The sequence below is a fragment of the Hipposideros armiger genome, unplaced genomic scaffold, assembly GCF_001890085.2.
Source record: "Hipposideros armiger isolate ML-2016 unplaced genomic scaffold, ASM189008v1 scaffold_354, whole genome shotgun sequence".
Classification (NCBI taxonomy): Eukaryota; Metazoa; Chordata; class Mammalia; order Chiroptera; family Hipposideridae; genus Hipposideros; species Hipposideros armiger.
The window spans coordinates 1,353,250-1,376,106 of NW_017731704.1; the positions used below are offsets into that span (position 1 = coordinate 1,353,250).

Here is a 22,857-nt window from a genome sequence, read left to right on the forward strand (position 1 = left end):
TCTTAGAAACAATGGAGGCCAGTAGATAATGGAATGCCATTTTTTAAATGCTGAAAGAAAAAAAAAGGAGTTAATCCAGAATTTTCTATCCAAGGAAAATGTTTATTTTTAAAATGAAGATTAAATCAATCATTTTTCAGACAAATAAAAGCTGGGAAAGTTTTTTGACTGCAGACCTGCATTTGAAGAAATGTTAAAGGATGTCTTTTAGTCTAAATGGGAGTCATGAAAAATGGAAATTCAGGTTTAGAGTCAAAATAAAGAGAACCATCTTGGCGATATGTTTTGGAACTGCTGTAGCCACTGGCAAGCATGAGGAAAGTTGACATAAGGACAAACTTGATAGGACAGAGCCAAAAATTCCAAAGAAAGAAGAGGGGCTCCAGTCAAACCACCCCTAAAACTGCCCTACTATTGTGATTTTCAGTTATGTGAACCAATAAATCTTCAAGAAAATATAAACAAACAATGACATTTCTGAGCATCTTAAGAAACGGTAAAATAAAATACCCACCCCCCTCCAAAAAAAGCCAAGCAGAGCTAATTGTGGTATCTTACGGAGTAAGAAAGTAATCAGTATTTAAGTATAGCCCCTCTACATGAGTAGAGGACTGGGCTCTATTTTTAATGCAGGCTTATTAGCTCTTATCTGCAATTCTAAATTTCAAAAGTTTTTTCTTTAATTCCTTGGGTGGTGGTGAAACCTGTCCTGACTTGGACTAATTTGGCTACAAAACCTGAACTGCACTTACTTGAGGCTATTTATGTTCTTTATTTACTACACTTGGTTTGAAGATTTCTATGTTCACTGCAGAAATAGTCCTGTGTATTTCATGGGGTGTGGACCAAGGCTCTGCAAGCTGTTTTGCCTAATAATATGCACGTGTTATCTTTTCCTTTTCAAAAACTTCTGACTTCCAAAACACATTTGGGTTCACATAAGAGAATATAAACTAGGATTGTTTTTCTTTATATTCTCTTTCTTTCCCATCTATTTTCTACATAAAAAAATCAGCATATTTAATTGAAACACTAAAAAACCATTTAAGAGATGACTAAACAAAGCTATAGACAGAAATCATGTTCTGGTTATAACTAACATAATAAAGGTGAAAGTAAACACTCAAGAGCGGTTCTACTCAAGCTACTCTACTAATTCAGGGTTAGAAGGGATACAACCAATTAGTGCTGTTGCCCCATATGCTGAACTGAACACTGGGTACGTGTGTAGCCGTGCGCGGTGATGGTTCTCTCTTGCAGTTCGCTCTCGGGAGTAGACCGCCATTGTTCATTAGCAGCCCAGTTAATGGCAGTTCCGACCCCACTACTGAAAAAAAAATACACCTGCTCTCCCAAAGCTGCAACAGTGCCCAATATTTTCATTTTATACATTCTGGTTTTACACTTGCAAATGGCGTAAACTTGAGCAAACCTGCCTCCTATAATCCATTTTACTTCTCTATAAAATGTGGATATAGGATTTGCCTTACATACCCACCAAGGCTGTTGAAGATCTAAGGGGAGAGCCCCTGTGAACCTTCCTTGTAAACTTTACAGAGAGTAGAATTAATTTTACTCTCCATGATCTGAAATTGCCCTTCCTTCATCCCATTTTTTGCCTGTGACATAAATTATTTTCTATTCTTATATACTAGTGTTTTACTTTATCTATAATTTCCAAACAAAAGAAATGCCTCCCATATATTATCAGCAGATTCTTCTGTGATCTGTACAGTTTTTTTGTTTCCTAATATATTGTACTTAAATTTCAGTAATAGTGTAAAATAATTATGCACATATTACTCATTGCCTGTTTCCTCCCACAAGAATATGAATTCTATGAAAGGAGAGACATTTGTATGTTTTGTGCACTGCTTATGTCTAGTGAATAGAACAGTTTCAAGATTCTTAACAGGAATGCATATGTACATATATATATATATATTTATATATTTATATTCAAAGATATGTATGATTGATTTCAATAAATATATATAATATCTAGTATATAGGTACATGTATATATGTACCTGCTAAATGCTTACTAACTTCTAGGCAGTACACTCAGGGTTTTACATACATCATCTCTTTTCATCTTTAAAGTAAGTCCATAAAGAAGGTCCAATTATGGAAAATAGGCTTATAGATGTTACCTAATTTGCTCAAAGTAATAAAACTGGTAAGTGATAGAGGGAAAGATTTAAACCTAGGTCCTCTGCATGTCAAAGAATTTTTCCTAATTCTTACCCTAAAATTTATCCAAGAATAACTTATTATAACTATTCGAACAAGTTGTTCTCTATTTAACAAGGTTTTGAAGAAAGTCCAACCAAAATTATAGTCATTTTGAGAATAATCTCTGGAAATTTTAATTTGCCACGTCACGCTGCCGTAAGAATTTTACAGGTAAGCACAGACACAGCTTGTATCCATTACCGCTGTGTAAAGCTTTGGAGTTAGACATTTAGATAGGTGAGCTGAAAAGTAGACGTGCGGGGCAAAGTTGAAAGATAAATCTTAAGTAAAAAATGATTTTACTAAGCTGGCAATTATTTAATTTTTTTTTTTTTTTTTTTAGCTGAGCCATCCTGCCACCTGTTGGCAGCTCAGCGGCTGCTCAGCTCGGGCCGGGACTTGAACTGCTGTTGCTCAGAGCTCAAACTCTTGAGCGAGCTCTTAACCAACTGAGCCACTCGGCCGGCCCTAAGCTGGCAATTATTTAAGGAGTGACTAAATTATGTTTTGATTTAGTTGAGGGTTACCAAAAAAATCAGAAAACAGTAAAATGTGCCAGTTAGAATGTTTGACGTAATTATTTATTCAACTAAGGTTGTCTGTCCTCATGAAAAATATCTGCTATATCTAATATATCAAACCTATTTAAAAAGTTTACAATATAATATGTTTTTTAATTCTGGTTCTAGTAGCTAACTTTATGTGAGGGTTAAGAAAAACATTATAATTTAGTATCAGACCAAATGATAATCTATCAACATATTTATTATTGCTATTTCCTGGTAATACAGCTAAATACTCAAATAGGGTCTCAGAATTCACCAAAATTAATGTTGTAGGATTTTGTAAATTATTAAAATTTACATATCATATTTTAGTGTCTCTTATTGCATTATACCATGGGTCTTTTACATTTTGATTTCAAACAAATGGACTTACTTTAAATAATATGGGTGTATGTTCTATGTAAGGTTTTAATAATCCTGCACAGGATGCAACAATTAAATTTCCAAAGGTGCAAAATTAGGGTTAATTGTTTCTATTTAATTCTTCATCATTTGGGGAAGAATTACTCACCTGAGAATAATGAATTTTATGGTCACAAATTAACCTATTTTCCTGCACCATTTTTATCATAAGATAAGCTGTTCTGCATTAGTTTTCAAAGTTTAAACCATGTACAGAAACTGGCCCGGAACATCTACCTATATTTCTGGGAGCTCAGGTAAAGAGAGGAGCTTTCCTTCTTCATCTGGTCATCTCTTAATCCACCAGTGATTTACCATGACAACCCTGTCCTACATGCCCCTGCTCCCATCTCATTCTTTCCACCAGACAGATTATTCTCCTCTCAAACTTGACTGGTCAGTAAGTATATAGGAAAATGAGGAAAGCAGCATATTTATTACAAGGCCACTCAGTATAACTGTATTGCATCTGATGATCTCACCACTGCTTCTTTTCTTCCAGCTACTCTCTTTTTTAGAGGCCATCATGTTATTACTTCCTCTTATTCTCCAATTACTTTCATGATCACTCCTTCTCCATCTTCTTGGAAAATATTTTTTTATTTTCCTATCTCTTAAGTGAAATCCCCAGAGTTAAATTCTTATCTGCATGGTCTGCCAGAATGACCTCAAGGATTGTCATGGATTCAGCTAATACCTAAATGGCCAATGACTCCCATATCTACATCCCTAGCACAGTCATCTCTGCTAAAGTGTTATCTATAATAACACTTTTTATAATAATCCTCCTTGATTTATCCATCTGGATGGTCCACCAAGTCTTTAACTCAATGTGAGATGAATCAGGGCTTGAATTTAATTACTGTTCCTAATAGCTTCATAACCCTAAGCAAGACAGTAAACCTCTCAAAGCCTTAGTTTACACAACTGCAAAATGGGGGATAATTCTGTGTCATTGGATTGCTGTGAAGTTTTAATAAGATAATGTATTTTAGGTGATAAATTCAATCTCTGATGTATGAAAGGTCATAGGAAAAAATAGGTGTGCCATTGAGAAAGGAATTCATTACTCTCCAAATTGGCTTGCTGATTACATATTCCCTTGACCAGTGAAAAGTGCTAATTTCCAGCTATTTGCCAAGCTGCAAATCTACAAAACATTCTAGACACTCATTCACACTCCCACCTTTCCCAAATCAGTTTATTATCATCAGGTCATTTCCTCTTCCTAAATATCTCTTGAACCTGATAATCCCTCTCAACCTCCAACTTCTAACCTGTGTTAATTTAGGCTCTTATCATTTCTTGCTTATAACACAAAAAGTCTCCCAACTGGCCTTCTTATTTCTGTCTGTAATATAGTCTCTGCATCACTGCCAAGGTGATCGATCTATCTTGAATATATATGGACAGTGACTGACCCACTCTAAGACGACCCCTAAGGAGTCATGCCCTTTATAACTTCTTCTCTTCAGCGCAGGTAAAGTGTGTGACATGCTACTAACCAATACAATAAAGCAAAGATGATGTTATATCAGTCCCATGATTATGCTACATTATATGAGATCCATTTTAACAGACTGGAGGGAGAGAATCAGCTAGCCTCGAAGGCGCAAACCACCATGTTTCGAATGGCCAATGAGGCGATCCATGTGGCAGGGAACTGTGGGTGATCTGAAGGCACTCAGGGCCTCATTCCTGAATCAGTAAGGAACTGAATTTTTCCCCAAACCATGTGAGCTTGGAAGAGGATCTTGAACTCTAGAAAGGAATGCAGCCAGGCCTACACTTTCCTTGTAGCCTTGTGAGGCCCTGAGCAGACAGGATGGCTAAGTATTCATCTAGGGAAACTGAGATAGAAAATGTATGTAGTTTAAAGCCACTAATTTTGTGGAATTTCTTATGCAGCAACAGAAAACTATGGCAAATGGGTAACAGGCAGCCTTCCTTCCTGGACTCTACAGATCCTCATATTATAGATCTTAACAAACTGTTCTCTAATGAAGACTTCACAGTCCTCTTTCCCCAGAGAGCTCTTTGGCTAATTTTCTTACTCATTCAAGTCTTTTCTCAACCCTGATCTCCTCAATGAGGCAAACTCTGAGCACAAACCTCCCTTCACCAGCTTTGCTTTTTTTATCAGCTTCAAACAGGTAACATAATTTGCATATTTATTATGGTCATTTTCCAGTACAATGCAAGCTCCAGGCTCAATAAATTCTAATGAGTGAATTAATAACATATCTGTGATGTATTCAATATTATTCTGTACTGGTTGAGAAAGAGCTATTGGATATAACATGTTATCTCTTTGCATTAACCAGTAAGGGCTTTGCCAGAGTTTTAAAACATCAGAATTTATTATTCTGATTAGAATAGTTATTATAGAATAACTGTATTTTCCTGATTAGAATTAGAATTCTTAAGCATCAAAATTGTTTTATTCTAGTCTTTCAATTAAGCTAGAATTCAATATCTTGCTGTATTATTAGTTTTCTATTGCTGCTAAAACAAATTACCACCAATTTTGTGTCATAAAACAACATAAATTTATTATCTTAGAGTTCTGTAGATTAGAAGTCCACCATGGGTCTCACTGGGCTAAAATCAAGGTGTAGGGCAGAGTGTATTAATTTCTGGATATTTTAAGGAAAACTCACTTGCTTGCATTTTTCCAGCTTCTTGAGACCATTTGAATTCCTTGGCATAGGATCTCTATCCTCCATCTTCATAGCCAGTAGAGTCACATCTCTCTGACATTTCTCTCCCTTTATTATATCTCCCTCTGATGACAATCAGGAAATTCCCTCTGCTTTTGAGAAGTTATGAAGTTAGACTGGGCACCCCCTGACAATTCAGAAAAATCTCGTCTCCAGGTCTATAACATTAATCACATCTGTAAAGTCTCTTTTGCCAGGTAAGGTAACATATCCACAGGTTCTGGGGAGTAGGATGAAGAGATCTTTGAGGGCTATTATTGTGCCTATCACATTAAAGGAAGAGAAAAGTCAGCACACCACTAAGTACAGTAAAACATTTATGATTCTAATTAATATCACAGACTCATTTCAGGAAATCCAGTTTCCAATCATTTTGTTCCAATTTACACTATACTTCATATTCAAAAATGAAACAGTTCTTCCCATTTACTACAATTTGTACATTTCCCAGTTTGACAAAAAGACTTGAAAGGATGGCTTTCCACATAAAACACCCCACACCTGATAGCTAGCTCTAGACTTCCTCTGGTTTGTCCCATAATGACGCCTGGCCTGGCTAGGTAGCGAGCTGTGACTTCTCCGAGGGACAGAGGCTGCCAAGTCGGCCTCAGGAAAACTTGGCGGCACATCAAAAACAAGAACAGAGTGTGGTTATTTCTTCTTAACACAGACAAAAGATGTTATAGCTGTCTGTAGGCCACCAACCTTTCATACATTCATAGAAGCGTAAAGGGTTACATGAAGGCAACACACTGGGATCAGGTTTGACTGTAGTTGTTGTCAAGTCATGGAGGAAAACGTCAGATTACATAGGAAATGAGCTGGGGTTACAGAGCAAATCATTGTCATCTGTCCTCCTGCTGAGGCGCCCTGTGTGGTATTCTGAAACCTTCCACATATACCAATTGAATATGCAGAATCTGTTTTAATTAAGTAAATAGAAGCATGACAAAGGGATTCGTATGTGTTTGGTGAGTGTGTAAGACATTACGAAGACAGATAAAAGCCCTGTTTTAAAACAAATTTTAAAATCTAAGTACCTAAAAATTAAGGTGAAGTCCTGCCCCATTTTTTTCATCTCCTCCTCCCCAAAGATTATCTCCTTCATTCCTAAATATGTGGCAAATAACATAAAATTAATCCTACTCATAGGCTAAGTTGTAGCATAGTTAATTCACATGCAAATCCCGTCTATTCCTAGTCTTCTGTCACCTTGTAAAATGCATTTTGTTGACATGTAAGGCTTAGTGACAACTTGCAGAAGGCTGAAATTGAGTGATATCACTCAAACAGAGCAATGCCAATGCTAAAGCTGAATGTCAACTTATCAGCAATATCATTTTGACATATGTGGATAAAACATTAACATTACAGTAAAATGAACAAATGTAAATAAAATTACCTTAATTTCATAAAAGGAAAATAATAAGAAGCAATGATGGTAAATGAGGCAGTCATGTGAAAAAGATAAATGCACAAGATGCGAAATCACACAGCAAGAGTTTATATTCTGGTTATAAGATACACTAAATATTTATGTGATCTTATCTGAGCTTTTGTCTAAACACAGTGAAGGGTTAGTTCAACTCATTAACTCATTCATTCAAATAATATCTATTGAGTGACAACTTTGAATGATGCACTATTCTAGGTACTGAGGATATAGTCATGAATATATTAGACAAATATGCTTGGCCTCCATGGAGCCTACATTTTCGCAATTCCTCCTCTGGTAGTTATAAGGGTTGGATGAGATTCAGTAACATGTCTGGCAAAAGGTAAGCATTGTAAATAAATTTATTTAACATCATTATCATAGTAATAAAATATTTCAGAAACTTGAAAAAGCACACTTATTTGCATAATACATAGAATGCTGAATAAATAAATAGGTAATTCGGGGAAACTAGCAACAGTAAAATTTACATAATCATTACATCTCTAAAAGAATATATTTCTGAAGAGTAGCTTAAAGAAAAATACTTCTGCTTTTTGAAATATTTTTTCAGTAATTAGCCATATATTTATTTTTAATAAATTATCTTTTCAAGGTAAAAATAAAAACGAGAGCATTTGTCTCTGGATTAACAATCACTGAATGGGTTATCTTCCATTTTTTGTTTTTTTCCTCAAATAGCCCATTTTGCTACTCTTCTACATGACCAAGCAGTCATCACACCGCGATTTATGATCTTTCTCCTGTCAATTCAACCATCATCCCACTCTGTTCCCTTAGTATCTCCTGCTGTGAAAATCCCTGTAGAATCCCTGGTAAACTCTCAGATGTTTCCAGATTTTGCTTTGGAAAGCAGTGAACCACAATGTTATTAACAGTCAGTGGCTTATAAAGAGATTCGTTCCTTGCTCCTAAGAGAAAGGGGAAGTCTAGACATTATCCTTAGAGTGACATTCGTGCACAGCTTCCAGCTCACAGTGTATTTTCGGAACTCAGATGCACTGCTCCAGCTATCAAGTTTTACATGGAGTATTTTAGGAAGTTCTTTAAAACTCAAAATGCCTCACTCTGCAGTTCATAAGGGTGCCATTGCAAGGGACACGGCTGCCAGAGCTCGTTAGTGACTATGAAGGTGGTTATCCTATATGTAACGTGGCGAGGCAAACATGTTAAGTCTTCAGTCACATGTGTGGCACACACTTCAAAACTCCACACTTTCAAAGGACTTACTGGAGCCAACATTCCAACCTAGTACTCACCCAGTTAAACAGAAGCTAATAAGAAGCATAAAACGGTACATACTACAGAAGAATTTTGGCAGAATACCTTAAAAAAAATCATGATGGCATTAAATTATCCTAAACCTCTAACATTCATTCATAAGAATAGGCTCTTTCATCAAAAACCACATGTCATTCTGATTCATGTAGAGCACTAAAAAATATATAAATTTGACAGAACGTGTCTGAACCTGACCCAGGCACTGAAATATTTTCATAACTCCAGAAGCAAAAGGAAAACAGGCAAATGTCTCTTCACTGTGCAACACAGTGGGCTTTGAAAAAGGAAGCCTGGAATGTAAGCAGTAAGTGGCAAATCTAAAATAGAAATGTGAGTCCTATGAGAACCTTGTCTGCTGTTTTCAGTCCTTCTTAAAGATTAAACAAACACAAACAAGGTGTAAGGAACACAAAAATACCCATAACCTCAATACTAAGAACTACACAAACAAAAAAAATGCCACAAAACATCACAAATACTAAAGAATGAAATAAGGCACTGATTTTAAAATACACTTTTCTTTTCAAGCTGTGATCTTTTATAGAGGGGATAGGAGTAGGAATGAATGGGAAATAATTAAGTAAACATAGATTCTAGTTTAAGTTTTAATAGACTAGCAAGATTAATTTTTATTCAAGATAAAAGAAGAAATATTTATTTGGGGCAACATTATGAATTCCTGTATTATATCTACATATTATAAAATAGCTTCTTTAAGATGTCACTTTTCTAAAATTATATATAAAACTAAATGACAAAAATGGGTCAGCACATTTTTTTCTGTAAAAGGCCAAATAATACATGTTTCAGGCTTTGTGGGCTACACAGTCTTAGTGGCAACTACTCAGCTTTGTCGTTGTAGCACAAAAGCAGCCAAAGACAAAATGGAAATGAATGGATGTGGCTACTCTAATAAAGAGTTATTTATGGACACTGAAATCTAAAAATCTTATAATTTTCACTGCTCATGAAATATTCTTCTTGTTCTTTTTTTCAATCATTTTTAAAATACAAAACAATGTTCTCAGTTTCAGGATAACACGTAGTGGGCTAGATTTGGTCCAGGCTGTAGTTGGCTGACCCCTAGACCGCACACTGAATATGCACACTGTGAAAAACAAAAGATGAGTGGACAAAGCTCATCTATCCTGCCTCCCACCCTCCCTCCCTCTGTCTTTCCTTCCTGTTATTCTTTTTATCGATCTACCTACCTACCTACCTATCTATCTATTGTTGGTCTGTCTGTCTGCCTGTTTATCTGTCTTGGTATCTGGAAGCACACAAAATATAACAAAGCAGTCCCATGAGAGTGAGTGGAAGGCCAGATTATCAGCCTCTCAAACTCAGCCAATTGGCTAATTGCAACAGTTACTAGGCCTTGTGCCCACACAACTACCATGGAGTTTCTGGGAGGTACAAAATCATTTCTAATATTTCAAGTGAATACAGTTACACAATATTGTATTTGCATTCCAAGAAACTATCACATAAATTTTTCCTATGGCATCTTGTTTGACAATTAATGTTTTCATTGAACTCCCCTGAATTTTCCATGATGGTCCATAGATGAGGGAAGCCATGAGAGAAGCTTGCCTGATTGTGGCAATAATTGGAGCATGATTATTTATTTATTACAGTGAAAGGGCTCTTTGTTACTTAGGGATTTGGCAACACTCAAGAAATGTTATATCCTTCCTTAGACATTTAGATACACAAAGCTAAGAAATCTTGGGAACAGTAACCTGTGCTTCTCCCAAGTTCCATTTCAGAAAAGTATTTTATTTACTTTTAGGAGCAAACAAGCACTGAGAATTCTCTGTCAAAGAAATTTCGCCAGCAATCCAAGAACTACTTGGGCAGCAAATATTTTATACTGATAGACCGGTTGTTAAGAGTTTTAGGTAAACTGAAATCATTGTTTTTAAATCATAGTGTGGTCTGATATGACCATAGGACAAGGTTCAGTGCATGAGTTACTACCTCTTCAGAAAGATGCTATTGGCAGAAGCGTGGTCATAGCTCGTTCTTTCCTATTAGAATAGTCTTTAAGAGACTCATGTGGCTTTGTAAGCAGTCATTAGGAAAGCGTCCCACTACAGTTAAAAACATATGCCTAAATACTGCTTTCAAAATGACACAAATGTTTAAATGCCAATGTAAAAAGTATATGTAAAGGTGCCAGAAACTTATGTGGTAAGTAAGAGAAGCCAAAGAACTTGTGTAAAAGCATGTTTCTTACTGCCTTCGATCTGAATAAACACTGCTCCACAGTTTATAAAAACTTGAAGATTCCATTCATGAAATTTATATATTTCATGTAGAGTTTCATGAACAAGCAGCCCGATTGTGACATCACAGTCTACCTTTAAGACAGGGTTCAAAAGGGAAAAAAGAAAACAGGCACTTTTTTTTCCCCCCCTCTGAGTAATACAAGACATTAGGGAGTAGTGTGATTCTAAAATTACCACTTCACTTCAAGGGAAAAAAGCCTTCTTCTTCTTTTTTTTTTTTTTTCTTTTCAAATGTACTCTACATTGACTAATGTGAGCTAAGGCTAAAAGCAACTCTTTGTAGTCATTTATATAGATGTTACATATTTGGAGAACACATCTTATATGCAAATGGATATGCTCTTGAAATCAGTTATGTATTCATTTCATTATTACATGAGAAATGGGCAGAGTTATGACTTTCAATTCCTCTTGACAAATGTGTCTTGAGCTTACCACGTACTGTGATATGCCTAGAGGAAATTTATACATCAAGGAGACACAGAACCTGGAGAGGAATATGCAATTAGAATACAAATATGGGAGGCTGGATTAAGCACTGGTAAAAGTTTTAGAAGTGAATAATCTGAGTTTGCAGCATGATGTCTAAAATGTTAATGGCTCATACAATTTGTGTTATCTAACAGTAAGTTGTCAATGCATATAATGAGCTCAGGAAATGGCAATGTCCAGAAATATACATTTGGGATTTGTTTGCATGGAGTAGGTAATTGAAACCAAATGAGTTAATGAGGTGGCCAACAAATATGTAAAAAGGACCACAGACAGAACCTTGAAGTCTACTCACACTCACAGGCAGAAGGAAGCCAGGCTAATGAAGAAAGTGCGAAGGAACTGCAGGCAAAGGGGGACTTATGTGGCTAAAGCAACAGGTAGAGAGATTCCACAGTGCCCAACGGTGCAAAAAGGAGATGGAGGTATTTCAATGGGTAAAGGCCACAGGGTTTTCTTATCCTGGGAATATTGAAGACCTTGACAAAATCAGCAGTATAGCAGAGGTTGCAGTGGGTGGCTGTTAGGTCTAGTTTCATATCCCAGCCTAAGGTTTCTAAGCTACGGATTAAGGGGAAAATATAATAAAAGAAAAAAGTGAATGAGAATATAATTGATCAAGAAAGGTCTTGGAGATGGCAGGAGGAGATAAAAAATTGAGAGCAGAGTGGGTTAGTCTGGGAAGGAAGGTTTGATTGTTTCTCAGGTTTGAGGCAAGCAAAGAGAGGCATAGTGACAACACAGATATGTCCAAGTGTTAGGTTAGGGGAGGGTGCCAAAGAGAGCGTCAGACGCTTCTCAGCCGCAGGCCAGTATAAGCTAAAATTACACGAGAGTGAAAATTCAGATCTGGGGTTTTCAGTATAAGAATAAACAAGGATAAAATAAGAACTTTATAAGAAAAGCACACTTTGAAAATTATATTTAGCCAAGAAAAAATATCCACATCTTACACTGATTGAAGTCTGAGTGTAATTTATTCCTTAGCTCAGAATACTTATTCCACCAGTAGGTATTTTATAATGAAGTTTACAGACACATTTTACATCCAGTTCTCAAACTAGTAGAGAAACTACCGAATTTGGAGTAATTTTAATATTAAAACAAGACAAAGAGATTTCATCACTGTCTGCAAGGTAGTCAGGGAAAGATATTATTTACAGGTTGACAGGCAAACTGGAATTTATTTTTCTTACTTTTTTTAATTTTTTATTGGGAAACAGTGTGTTTTTCCAGGACCCATCAGCCCCAAGTCAAGTAGTTGTTTCAATCTAGTTGTGGAGGGTGCAGCTCAGTGGCCCATGCAGGGATCGAACCAGCAACCTTAGTGTTATGAATACTGTGCTCTAACCAACTGGGCTAGCAGGCTACACCTGGAATTCCTTTTTTTTTGAATGGTGGTTCTCAAACATTAGTATGCATCAGTTTACCTAGAGGGCTTGTTAAAACACAGATGGCTGGGTCTCATTTCTAGAGTTCCAGGGTCAGAGCCTGAGAATTTGCATTTCTGACAAGTTCTTGGGTGACATTGATTTTGCTGTTCTGATCTGGGGACTGCACTTTGAGAACCTGTGCTACGAGCCTAGCTATTCCACATCATGTAGGTCTATAAAGAAGAGTATTTTAACTCAACTTGTCTATGAAAGTAAACTGACAAACTAGAATTTGTGGATGTATTAAAATAGTGCCTTTAATATTTTTTAAAAACTATCTGTATTTGAGTTGTTAAATGCACTTTCAAATGTTACCTAGACCATATCTATCATTACCATTATCACTGGAAAATGAATCCATGTATTCATAAAAAAGAGTCAGAATTTGGTTTAGTTGAGAGAACTGTTTACCCGTGCTTAATATTTCTTCCCATCTCTCCATTGAGGTCATTATTATTACATTTCACTATAATATGTGCCAGGAACTATTCTAGGTGCTTTACATATCCATTTGTTCCTTAAAACAACCCTACACACTAATTTATTTTATTAACTCCAATTTACAGATGTGGAAACCAAGGCATAGGGACATTAACCACCTCACTGACGGTCAGGCAGAAGTAAACGCTGGAGACCTTTTGGTCCCAATATCATAGTCCTTACCTATTGCACTCTTTTCTACACATAAAAGCATAGTTTGAGCTCAAATACTTACCCGTTCCGAGAAACAGGACATGGTATCTGCCGTCAGCAGCATTGACTCGATCCACAGCTATCTTTGTGTACTTATAGTCAGTGCCGATACGGACAATCAGAGGCCTTCTGTGGATGGGGTAGATGGAATTGTACATGAGGGGATGGTTCCGAATAAAAGTGACAACATCATCTGGGAACTCCTTGGTGGTTCGCATAGTGGGCGTAAATGCTCCTCCTGGGCACTAAAAAATATATTTAAAAAAAAATCAAGTTAATAAAATAGTTACTTAGTTTTCGTAATGCTCAAAAGTCCTCTACTTTTCAAAATACTAGAAGTTTGAGTTGTTTTAAATATATGTGTTACCCACTGAGGAGAAAATGGCATAACTATATGTAACACTATACAGTACTACCTGCAGAAAATTAATCTACACATACAGGTATATAATCTGGTGATTTGAATGAGGCTAAGTTCACTTATCCTATCCTACCTGTTTTCAGAGAGGACCTGACACTATTCTGTATGGAACTTTTCACCTTTCTTATCCATTACTTTTCTGTTTCTTATTCTATGGCAGATACAGTATTGTTACACAAAAAATCATGTGGTTATAATCTAATGCTGCTACTGGCTGAAATAGACTATTGTTAATCCAATGCAATCAGAACTCTAATGTGTAACATTTTATTTCATCTGATCCCTTCTCCTAGAAAAGGAGACTGGGTATGGCAAATCTGACCCAACAATCCCACCCTAGAAAAGACCCCGGTGACTCCCATTAATCTTAGAATAAAATCCCGACAGCACAGCACGACCTGCGAGCCCCTGAATGTCTGGCCTGACTCTGCCTCTCCCACAGCAGTTCTTGCTCTTCCTGAGCCCCAAACACCCTCCTGTTCCAGGACTTTGGCACTTGCCCCCCATCTGGAATACTCTTCTCCAGGCAATTCCATGGTTTTCTCTGTGATCTCGCTCAGTTCTCAGTTGAAAAGTTTCTTTCTGATGCATATCCATCTCCACCACCCACGTCTCCATCCCCACTGTCTCCTTGGCCTGCTTCTGTTGCTTCACAGTTCTATTTACCTAACTGTACAGTACATTAGCTGCTTGCCTTTTTATTGTCTGTTTCTCCCTCTGGATGTCAGCTGTGTATTGTTCTTAACTGCGATTATTTACTCATTGTTTCACCCTCAGACTTATAACAAAGTTGACCAATAGTAGATACTTGGTGAAGCGTAGTTTAATGAGTGAACTACTCTATTATATCTGGCATCCAGTTTTGGTGCAGAGGCGGTACAGAATGCGGGCCTCTACTCTGGCCAGGAGAGGAGAGGTTCAGAGCGTCAAGTTCAAAGGGGCAGAGAGAAAGCAATGACGAGATCTGAAAAAGGACTGCTGGGCAGCTTCAGCAGTTCCAGAAAAGGAGCATAAGGGCTTCTGAGGAGAAGATTCCATCCACAGGGCACTTGAGGCCAACCTCAAGGGTAGGCTGGGAACTGCTATAGCCTGGAACTCAGACTCACTCACTAATAGGATCTGAGTGTTACGTGATATCAGCAAAGCTGTTGGGTAAATCTTTTAACACATACAAACATTATTTGTCTAACCCTACGAAACACCCAAGATCTCTACTTTCAGAATAAATATACACTCTCAAAGTTTTCTTGAAACACAAGCACTCCTGCTCTAGTTTTCATTTATCCTCTTTAAATAGGTGCAAGTAAAAGGGAACCCATGAAGCAAGCTTCCTGCCCAATAGCAATGGGTACAGCATCCGTGGTAAACGGATAGCACGTAATAAGGACAATAACAAACTGGAAACTTATTCCTTATCCACAGGTGGCAATGAACGCTTATTTCTAGCTGATGGCTCCTATGCAGGAAATCAGCCTGGTGTGGCCAGATTTCAACAGAAGGTAGTAATGGGGAATTTTGTGTGCAATCTGCTAACATTTTAATGTTGACTCAATTAAAAACAGAAACACAATTTTAGGGACCAAACAAAACACAGCAACCTCTTGGTTAAATCCTCTCAACAGCTATCCAGCAAAGCTAGTGCCTCTGGGCCAGTAATGCTGGGCAGACCCACATTTACAAGTAAGTCTCAGCAAGTGACTAATGCAGCCACATCCATTTAGACGGATCATGCTGAATGCACTTTTTAGATTAACTTTGACCAGTTAACATTACTCGAACTTTTTACAGGACCAGTAAATATAGTTCTCTTTTTGTAGAAAGGTACAAGGAACACTTAAATGACTTCACTAAGGAGAAATGATGAGACAAGTATTAAAAGTAAGCCTCTCCTTTCTTATCCCATTAACAAGACTTTCCTCTGGGGCTCACACGTTTTTCCTTCTAGAAAAAAAGCATTATATTGAAAGACACATGTTTATAAATTGACCACAGCGAAGACCAAATGAGGACAAAGAACTTCATTTGAGGGTGTTCTGGACAGATGGATGTGTTCCATACTTCTGAAAAGTATAGCATTATGGGTGTTTTCTACCCTCATTCTTCATGCAAAGTGGAAAAAGGGAAATACACTGCTCACTGAATGAAAACATGGAAAGAACAATGCATGGGCAATTTAAATAGTTCCAGACCTCCATAGAACACCACTAATTATGGTTTGCCAAGCTGAGATGTCTCTTTAAATATATGCAAGCATCTCATTTGTAAGTTCCAAAGAGATCCAAAGTTAGCACATATTACAATTTATATAACTTCCATTCAGCAATTATTTTCACATGTGATAAATTCAATTATGTGTCTCATTTGTGGGTTCTACTTAATGATAATTAAAATTCAGATAAAAATTTACATTGTGATTGCTCAAAACCATAGTAATTAAATAAGCCATCCACACAAATCAACTCCAATCAATTATTTTATTTTCTTTCCAATGTCCCCCATTGGGGGCTTTTGTTTATATATTCCCAATGGACTTCTTGCTTAGAAACAAGTGTCTTCTAGTATGAGTTTATTTTCAAAATCACAAAGGAATTCTTTTTGACAATAATTACTTTTTCCATTGATTCAAGGGATAAAGTCTGTAGATAAGACACAGAACAAATGGCAATAATGGTGACAAGAACAAAAATTGATCACCCTTCGCAGACTCTCTATCTGGACTTCAGAGTTTGTTCAGTATAATGCTGCCGAGTATAAACAAGATACGATTAACTTATAGCTCACCTTGTGTTATGTGAAAGCCATGTGTATTGGAATCTAAAGATAAAATGACGTCCATGTGCTACCATAAAAATAAAGCCTTTATCCATTAATCAGACTGGTATCACATTCTTTGGTAGGATAACTTTACTCCACAAATAGTCATTAAGTAATTTTGGTTAAACTTCTCCTATAAGTGCTTGTTTTTCTACAGTTCTAACTTTCTGTTTATCAAGCAGTGATAGGCACTCCTTTTTTGAGTAAAGACATTTTAAGTGTTTTGATTACTAAAGTGTTAGGTGAAATGCTAGGAACAATAAGAATGCCATGTTAGGGAAGTGTCAGCAGTGGCTGCCCGTACCTCGTTTCATTCCTATTCTCAGGCATGCTTGGGCCTCTGCTATCCTATTATGCTCCTAAATGCTCTCCTAATCTTCACATCCATTCTATTAGTTTTCAGCATTAATATATTTATTTATTCATCCGTATGTCCATTCTTTGGACAGCTTTTATTCAAAAAGTATTCTGATGTGCCCAGTAGGAAACATAAGAAGAAGAAGCTACCCCTGTTTTCTAGACACATGTATTCTGGTAAGAAAGCTGGACATTCAAAGCAAAACGATAAGGCTTATAACAATAATTTAAGGCAAATATAACATAAATAACAGAGCTTGGTTCATAATCAATTGCCATCTATGTTGAGGAGCCAATATTTTTTAAACGAATTTAGAATAGTGGAGAACTTAAGGCTGCCAAGGTCAGTGAAGCAGTTTAGAGATAAGTAAACAAAGTTTGGCGTATTTAGAAAACTGTAATTCTCGGGGCATTGCTGGATCATAGAACACAAAGGGGAGGGGACAGGCAGCAGCTGAGGCTGAAAACGGCAGCAAATAAACGCAAAACCCGTCAGAGAAGCTGTAACTGGCACAGTCAAGGGGAGCTTGACCTAACACTGGAAAGATGAGTGGGTCAGAGATAAATAGATGGGCTTAGCGGCATTCCAGGATCTGGGTGAATTTCTAGCAGGGGTCTGCGAACCTTGCATTCTGAGGAAGCTGATCTTGTGTTTCGACCCTTGGTCATCTAGGCTTGTTTTATTTAAAGCCCAAACCATTAACCAGTCGAAGGCCTGTGCTTATGCACCAGCTGCCTCTCTGCTTCCTTGTATTTATCCTCCACCCCCGACAGGAGCCCTCTGCTCCAGTCCTGCCTGCCCCAGCAGAGCTTCTTGGACTCACTTCTCACTTCCATCGCTGTCTTGTAATGTAAGCTGTAGCCTTTTCCCTGAAACATCCCTCTGTAGCTGTCCACTAATCCACATCCAACTGCCCTTCAGGGCCAGCTCAATCTCATATTTTTAACATGCCTTCCCACACAAGGCTGAGGACAATCTCTCTCCTCCAGAATGCAATGTTTATTGTCTATTTTATTCGCATGGTCTGAATAATGATATGAAACAATAGGTAATTTGACTTTGCACATCTCTATGCCTTATGTGTTGAATATTATTGTAAACCTTACTAATTGAATATTTTCACGTATCTGAGAGAAACAGAAATACTTCTAATGGAAAAACATCATCAACAAAAGTGCCAGCATCTCTTTTTCTTGCCAGCACTACGTGGATTATGAATTTTCTGTGTTTTCCACTATCCCAGGTACCAGACCTGTACAAAGCACCATGATTTAAGTAAACAGTTCTGCTCCACTCCTCAACATATGTTAACACTGAACACTTTTATTAGGTTTTGCTTTAACATGATAGCTTTAACATGATGCAAACACAGTGTTCTGAAAAAGCCTTATACGTGCTGCCACAGAATAAGGGAATATGTTAGCTCCGCCACAGAGAGAATCTGCAGTCTTTGGCTGCCCTTTGCAACATACCAAAAGTGTCTTGTTTCTTCCACAAACTTGAATTACTTATGGAAAAACATCATGACACAATTGGCAGCCTTCTTCCTACTGACTTAACCTTGCTGGCTGGGGCAGTTTACGAACAGAGCACTATCAAGCCTGCTTTCAAAGAAGCACCTACTGGGAAATTAGAATGAGGGTATACGATTTCTGCCAGTGTCATTTCCTTAAGAACCGGTCATATATTTATGAGGCTGACCCGGCAGCTGGACTACTGTGTAGGGAAATAAGTACAGCAGTCACAGTTGATTCTTCACTGGGAGGAGTTCAGAGGCAGCATTCTTAATCCTAGAGGAGAGGGAACGTTTCGGATCATTTGGCTGTAGGTCTTCTGGCTACACGAGTGCGATATTAAACCCTGGAAGCCCAGGCAAGAGACAGACACTGGCTACTCTGAGTCAGAGAGCTGACTTCATGGTGTGTTGCTCCGTAAAGGGTGGAGGGACCAAATCTTCGGGGAGGAATGCTTTTCTAGGAGGAGTGCCAGAGGTCACCCCTCCACCCTGCCTCTTGTACTCCATAAGGATCGCTCACAGCTAAATTTTAAATTAAATTAAAAAAAGCTTTTTTTTAATTTAAAGGAGCTGCTCTTTTCTCAGCACCAGATGTGAGAAACCACATTATTAGAAATATGTCTCAAGTACTGACGACTCCCGTATCACCGCATCAGCTCCAGATGTGTGTCCATAAGCCCTGGTTTATTCCACACTACTTTAGGACAGGAAAAAAATAAATGCTTATTCTTAGGAGCCTGGAAATAGTGAAAAGCGGAACTGTTCGCAGAATTTTCTAATCTAGCATTAGTTACTTTTGTTTAACTAAAAAGGGTTTATTTATCTAGTCCTACATTTTATGTAGAATAATTGCTATTTGACTTCCAGTGGTTCTCTCACTGTGATTCTCAGAGTCCTTTTGAGTTGCCATTTGGGTGAAAAATCTGATGAGCGATGGGACAATGGTGGCTTTTGTTCAGGAAAAGAATCCCTGATTTGTAATATTTGCCAATTTCCATGGTGTAAATACTCAGGCTGTGCTGATTTCAAGTTATTACTGTGATGTCTTGAACAAGGTGCACACAGTCTGCTCTTGTGAGCTGCACATAAGCACATAAACTGGCTCCAGCACACACGCACATAGGTCCTGAGGCCTTGAACCCTAATTTAGTTAATGGGCTCTCTTTTATTCATTTCATTGGTTTATCTGAGGGGTTTCTCCTAAGGTATTGTTTGTGGGTAAGCGGACTTTTGTTGCGTTTACAAATCAATTGCTCCTGTACTAAATCCCATATATACACTGTTCAAAAGAATAATGGACGCTGGTATACACAATCACAACCATCTCTTAGTTTTCTGTATTAAGATGAAGCAATGACTTGGTTAACTCCAGATATCAAGTAATTCTCAAAAATATGATTTATCTTTGAATATGGTATTAGTGAGTCATCTGGAAATGCATGGAACATGCTGAGTGAAAAAGAATGAGAGCATTTGAATTACAATGGAATTTAAAAGTTGCTCAGTTTCCCTCTTCACTTTCCCTTCTCTTATGTAATCTCTGCTTTTTATCCAACATACCCCAACTTGAGGTACTCTAAGAGGAATATATATATATATATATATATATATATATATATATATATATATATATATATATATATATATACTGTTGACTTCTTTGCCTTGTGGTATACAAAATAATTAAATGTTATTTTCTTGATCTTCTGTTGAGCTATGAGCATCAAAGAGAGATTATTTAAAAGGAGATCGTGAATTCTATGATAGGACTTCATTGCCAGACATGATTAAGTATGGCTTTTTAAAATTTAATTCTTTTATGGATAAGTAGAAATGCTCATAATGTTTCCAATGTTAATTAAGTTAAATGTCCTAATAAAATACATATTGATGATTAATCTTTGAGCTTCCTAGCAAGAAACCAAACTTGAGACCATTTAATTTTGAAAAAATAGTTTCTTAAAGGTTTAATGAACTATTTTTTCTATTTAAAAAAAGTGACAGCAGTTTAATTTAAAATGATGATACAATAAGGGAGTAAATAATGCACTGTGGATAAACACTAATAACAAAAAGAAAGTGAATCAATAATTAGTAAAAAATTATGGAATGGGTCGGAACATATAGGCAAAGGGATTTCATATTTAAGTTAAAAGTAAAAAAGAAACATTTTGCTTATGTTCATATTATTTTAACATTATCTTTTGATTTTTTTCCTATAAAATCATTCTTCATTGCTTACATCCACCCCATTTTATAATTATGACCCTACTCTATGAATGGAAAGATACAAAACATTATATTCCTCCTGATGGTCCATTGTATATCATCTCCTTTCAATTACTATACTGTCTGACATTTTACAAGACAGAAAAAAATCAGTATTCTAGAAAGCAAGGCAGCATTATTATGGGCCAAATGAAAAACAAATAGAACTGTGATCATTGTTGTTCTAGAAAAATATCAATTCCAATCTGCCAGTACCCGCTCTGTAACGTCAGCTAAAAAAGTTAGTTTTCACTGTACCCCTTAACACTACTAATATTGCAAGGCACAGATATATCTGTATGCGTCAAAACTTTATAGTTTATAATTTGTTTGAATTGTAGCATCATTTTCATTGTAATTACTTGCTCGCACATACCACTTTCTTTCTTTGAGAAATAACAACATGTAAATTTTAACTAAATACATCCCTTAAAAGTGAAATATTGCCACATGATTTATCTCTAAATTAAATCTCACATGGTTACCCCTTCATTAAAATAGATGATATTCCTTAATATAAGGAACACTGTGAAAAGCAACTAGCATCCAAATTCTTAGGTTGCCACTGAATGGTTAACACTTTCTAGGCCATGATTCTTATGCTAATGAAATTTGGAAAATATCTCTGCCCTGTCTGACATACCTAATGGTCTTCAAATCTAAATATGATTTTACTAGCAATAGCACTTCGAAAAAAATTGCAGAGAGTGCTATAACATTTATGTAAAATCCCAAATCTGGAAAGCAGTGAGCTGAAAAATTATAATGAATATACCAGCAGGTCTATGGTTGTATTTAATAACCATCAACAAGATATTCATTTCTTGTTATATATTTTTTTAAAAGCAAAATAACAAAGAAACTTTCTTGGATACTTACAGTTCCAGGGCGAGGATATGGAATTCTACCCTGATAGGAAACCAGTTGATGATTGGGCCCTTCTTTGTGGGCAAAGGGCCCATTAAACACAGTCTGTATATCAGATAAATGATACACACACACTGCTGATCCTTTAAAAATTGAGCTAAAAACAAAACAAAACAGAAAGAGATCTATTTTCTTATTTTTTTTAAATTCAAATAGGATTTTAAAAATAGATGGCAAAGTTTGTGATAAAAAGTTGATATAATTCATCATGAAAAAGTTCAATTTTATAGTATACATTGTAAAGCTAAAACCTTCTGTTTTGAAATAAGCCATTGATACATAAAACATTAAGACATTTAATTAATCTATGAAATTAGTAGACATTAATAAGTTATAGAAAAGTTCTCAATGTTTCTACAATATAGTACAATTCAAAAAAGTTTCAAACTAGTTTATCTTAGCAACAAAAAATGACTTCATGATTTATTAAAAATATGAATTGGAATTCTAAATCACTATCAATACAACTTATAATTAACCCACAAAAATAAATCTCATTAATAAGAGAACATTGTACCTCTTTGTCTTAAGATAATTTTAATGTGAGTGTTCTCACCAGGTTGTTATTAGTAATTGGAGAAGTCTAAGTTGTCATTGTTTATACATGACTGTGATCAAAAACTTGGTGAATGCTTAAATTAAAAAAAAAAAAAGTATTACAGTACAAGACACTTTGCCATTAATCCCCCTCAAAATACTCCCCTTCCCTTTGAACACACTTATCTCATTGTTGTTGTCACTTTCTGAAGCTGTTCTGGAAGTCCTCTTTTGTTAGTGTCTTTAATTGCGCTGTTGTGGCTGCCTCAATGTGCTGAATTGATTCAAAATGTTTTCCTTTCATGGTCATTTTGACTTTGGGGAAGAGCCAGAAGTTGCATGGTGACAGATCCAGTGAATAAGGTGGGTGAGGACACATGGTATAACATTTTTGACAGAAATTGCCATATATCAAAAATGATGTGTGACATGGAGTGTTGTCATGAT

The 22,857-nt window shown here is 36.5% G+C and overlaps 1 protein-coding gene across 1 annotated transcript in view; it reads right to left on the reverse strand.

The window, feature by feature from the left end:
* SEMA3C (semaphorin 3C) overlaps positions 1-22,857 on the reverse strand; it is a 183,465-nt gene that overhangs the window by 35,292 nt on the left and 125,316 nt on the right. The window contains exons 11-12 of the mRNA XM_019661576.1: positions 21,826-21,970; positions 13,592-13,814 (exon numbers count right to left, since the gene is read on the reverse strand). Coding sequence (XP_019517121.1) covers positions 13,592-13,814; positions 21,826-21,970 — 368 coding nt within the window. The remainder of the gene's footprint in view (positions 1-13,591; positions 13,815-21,825; positions 21,971-22,857) is intronic.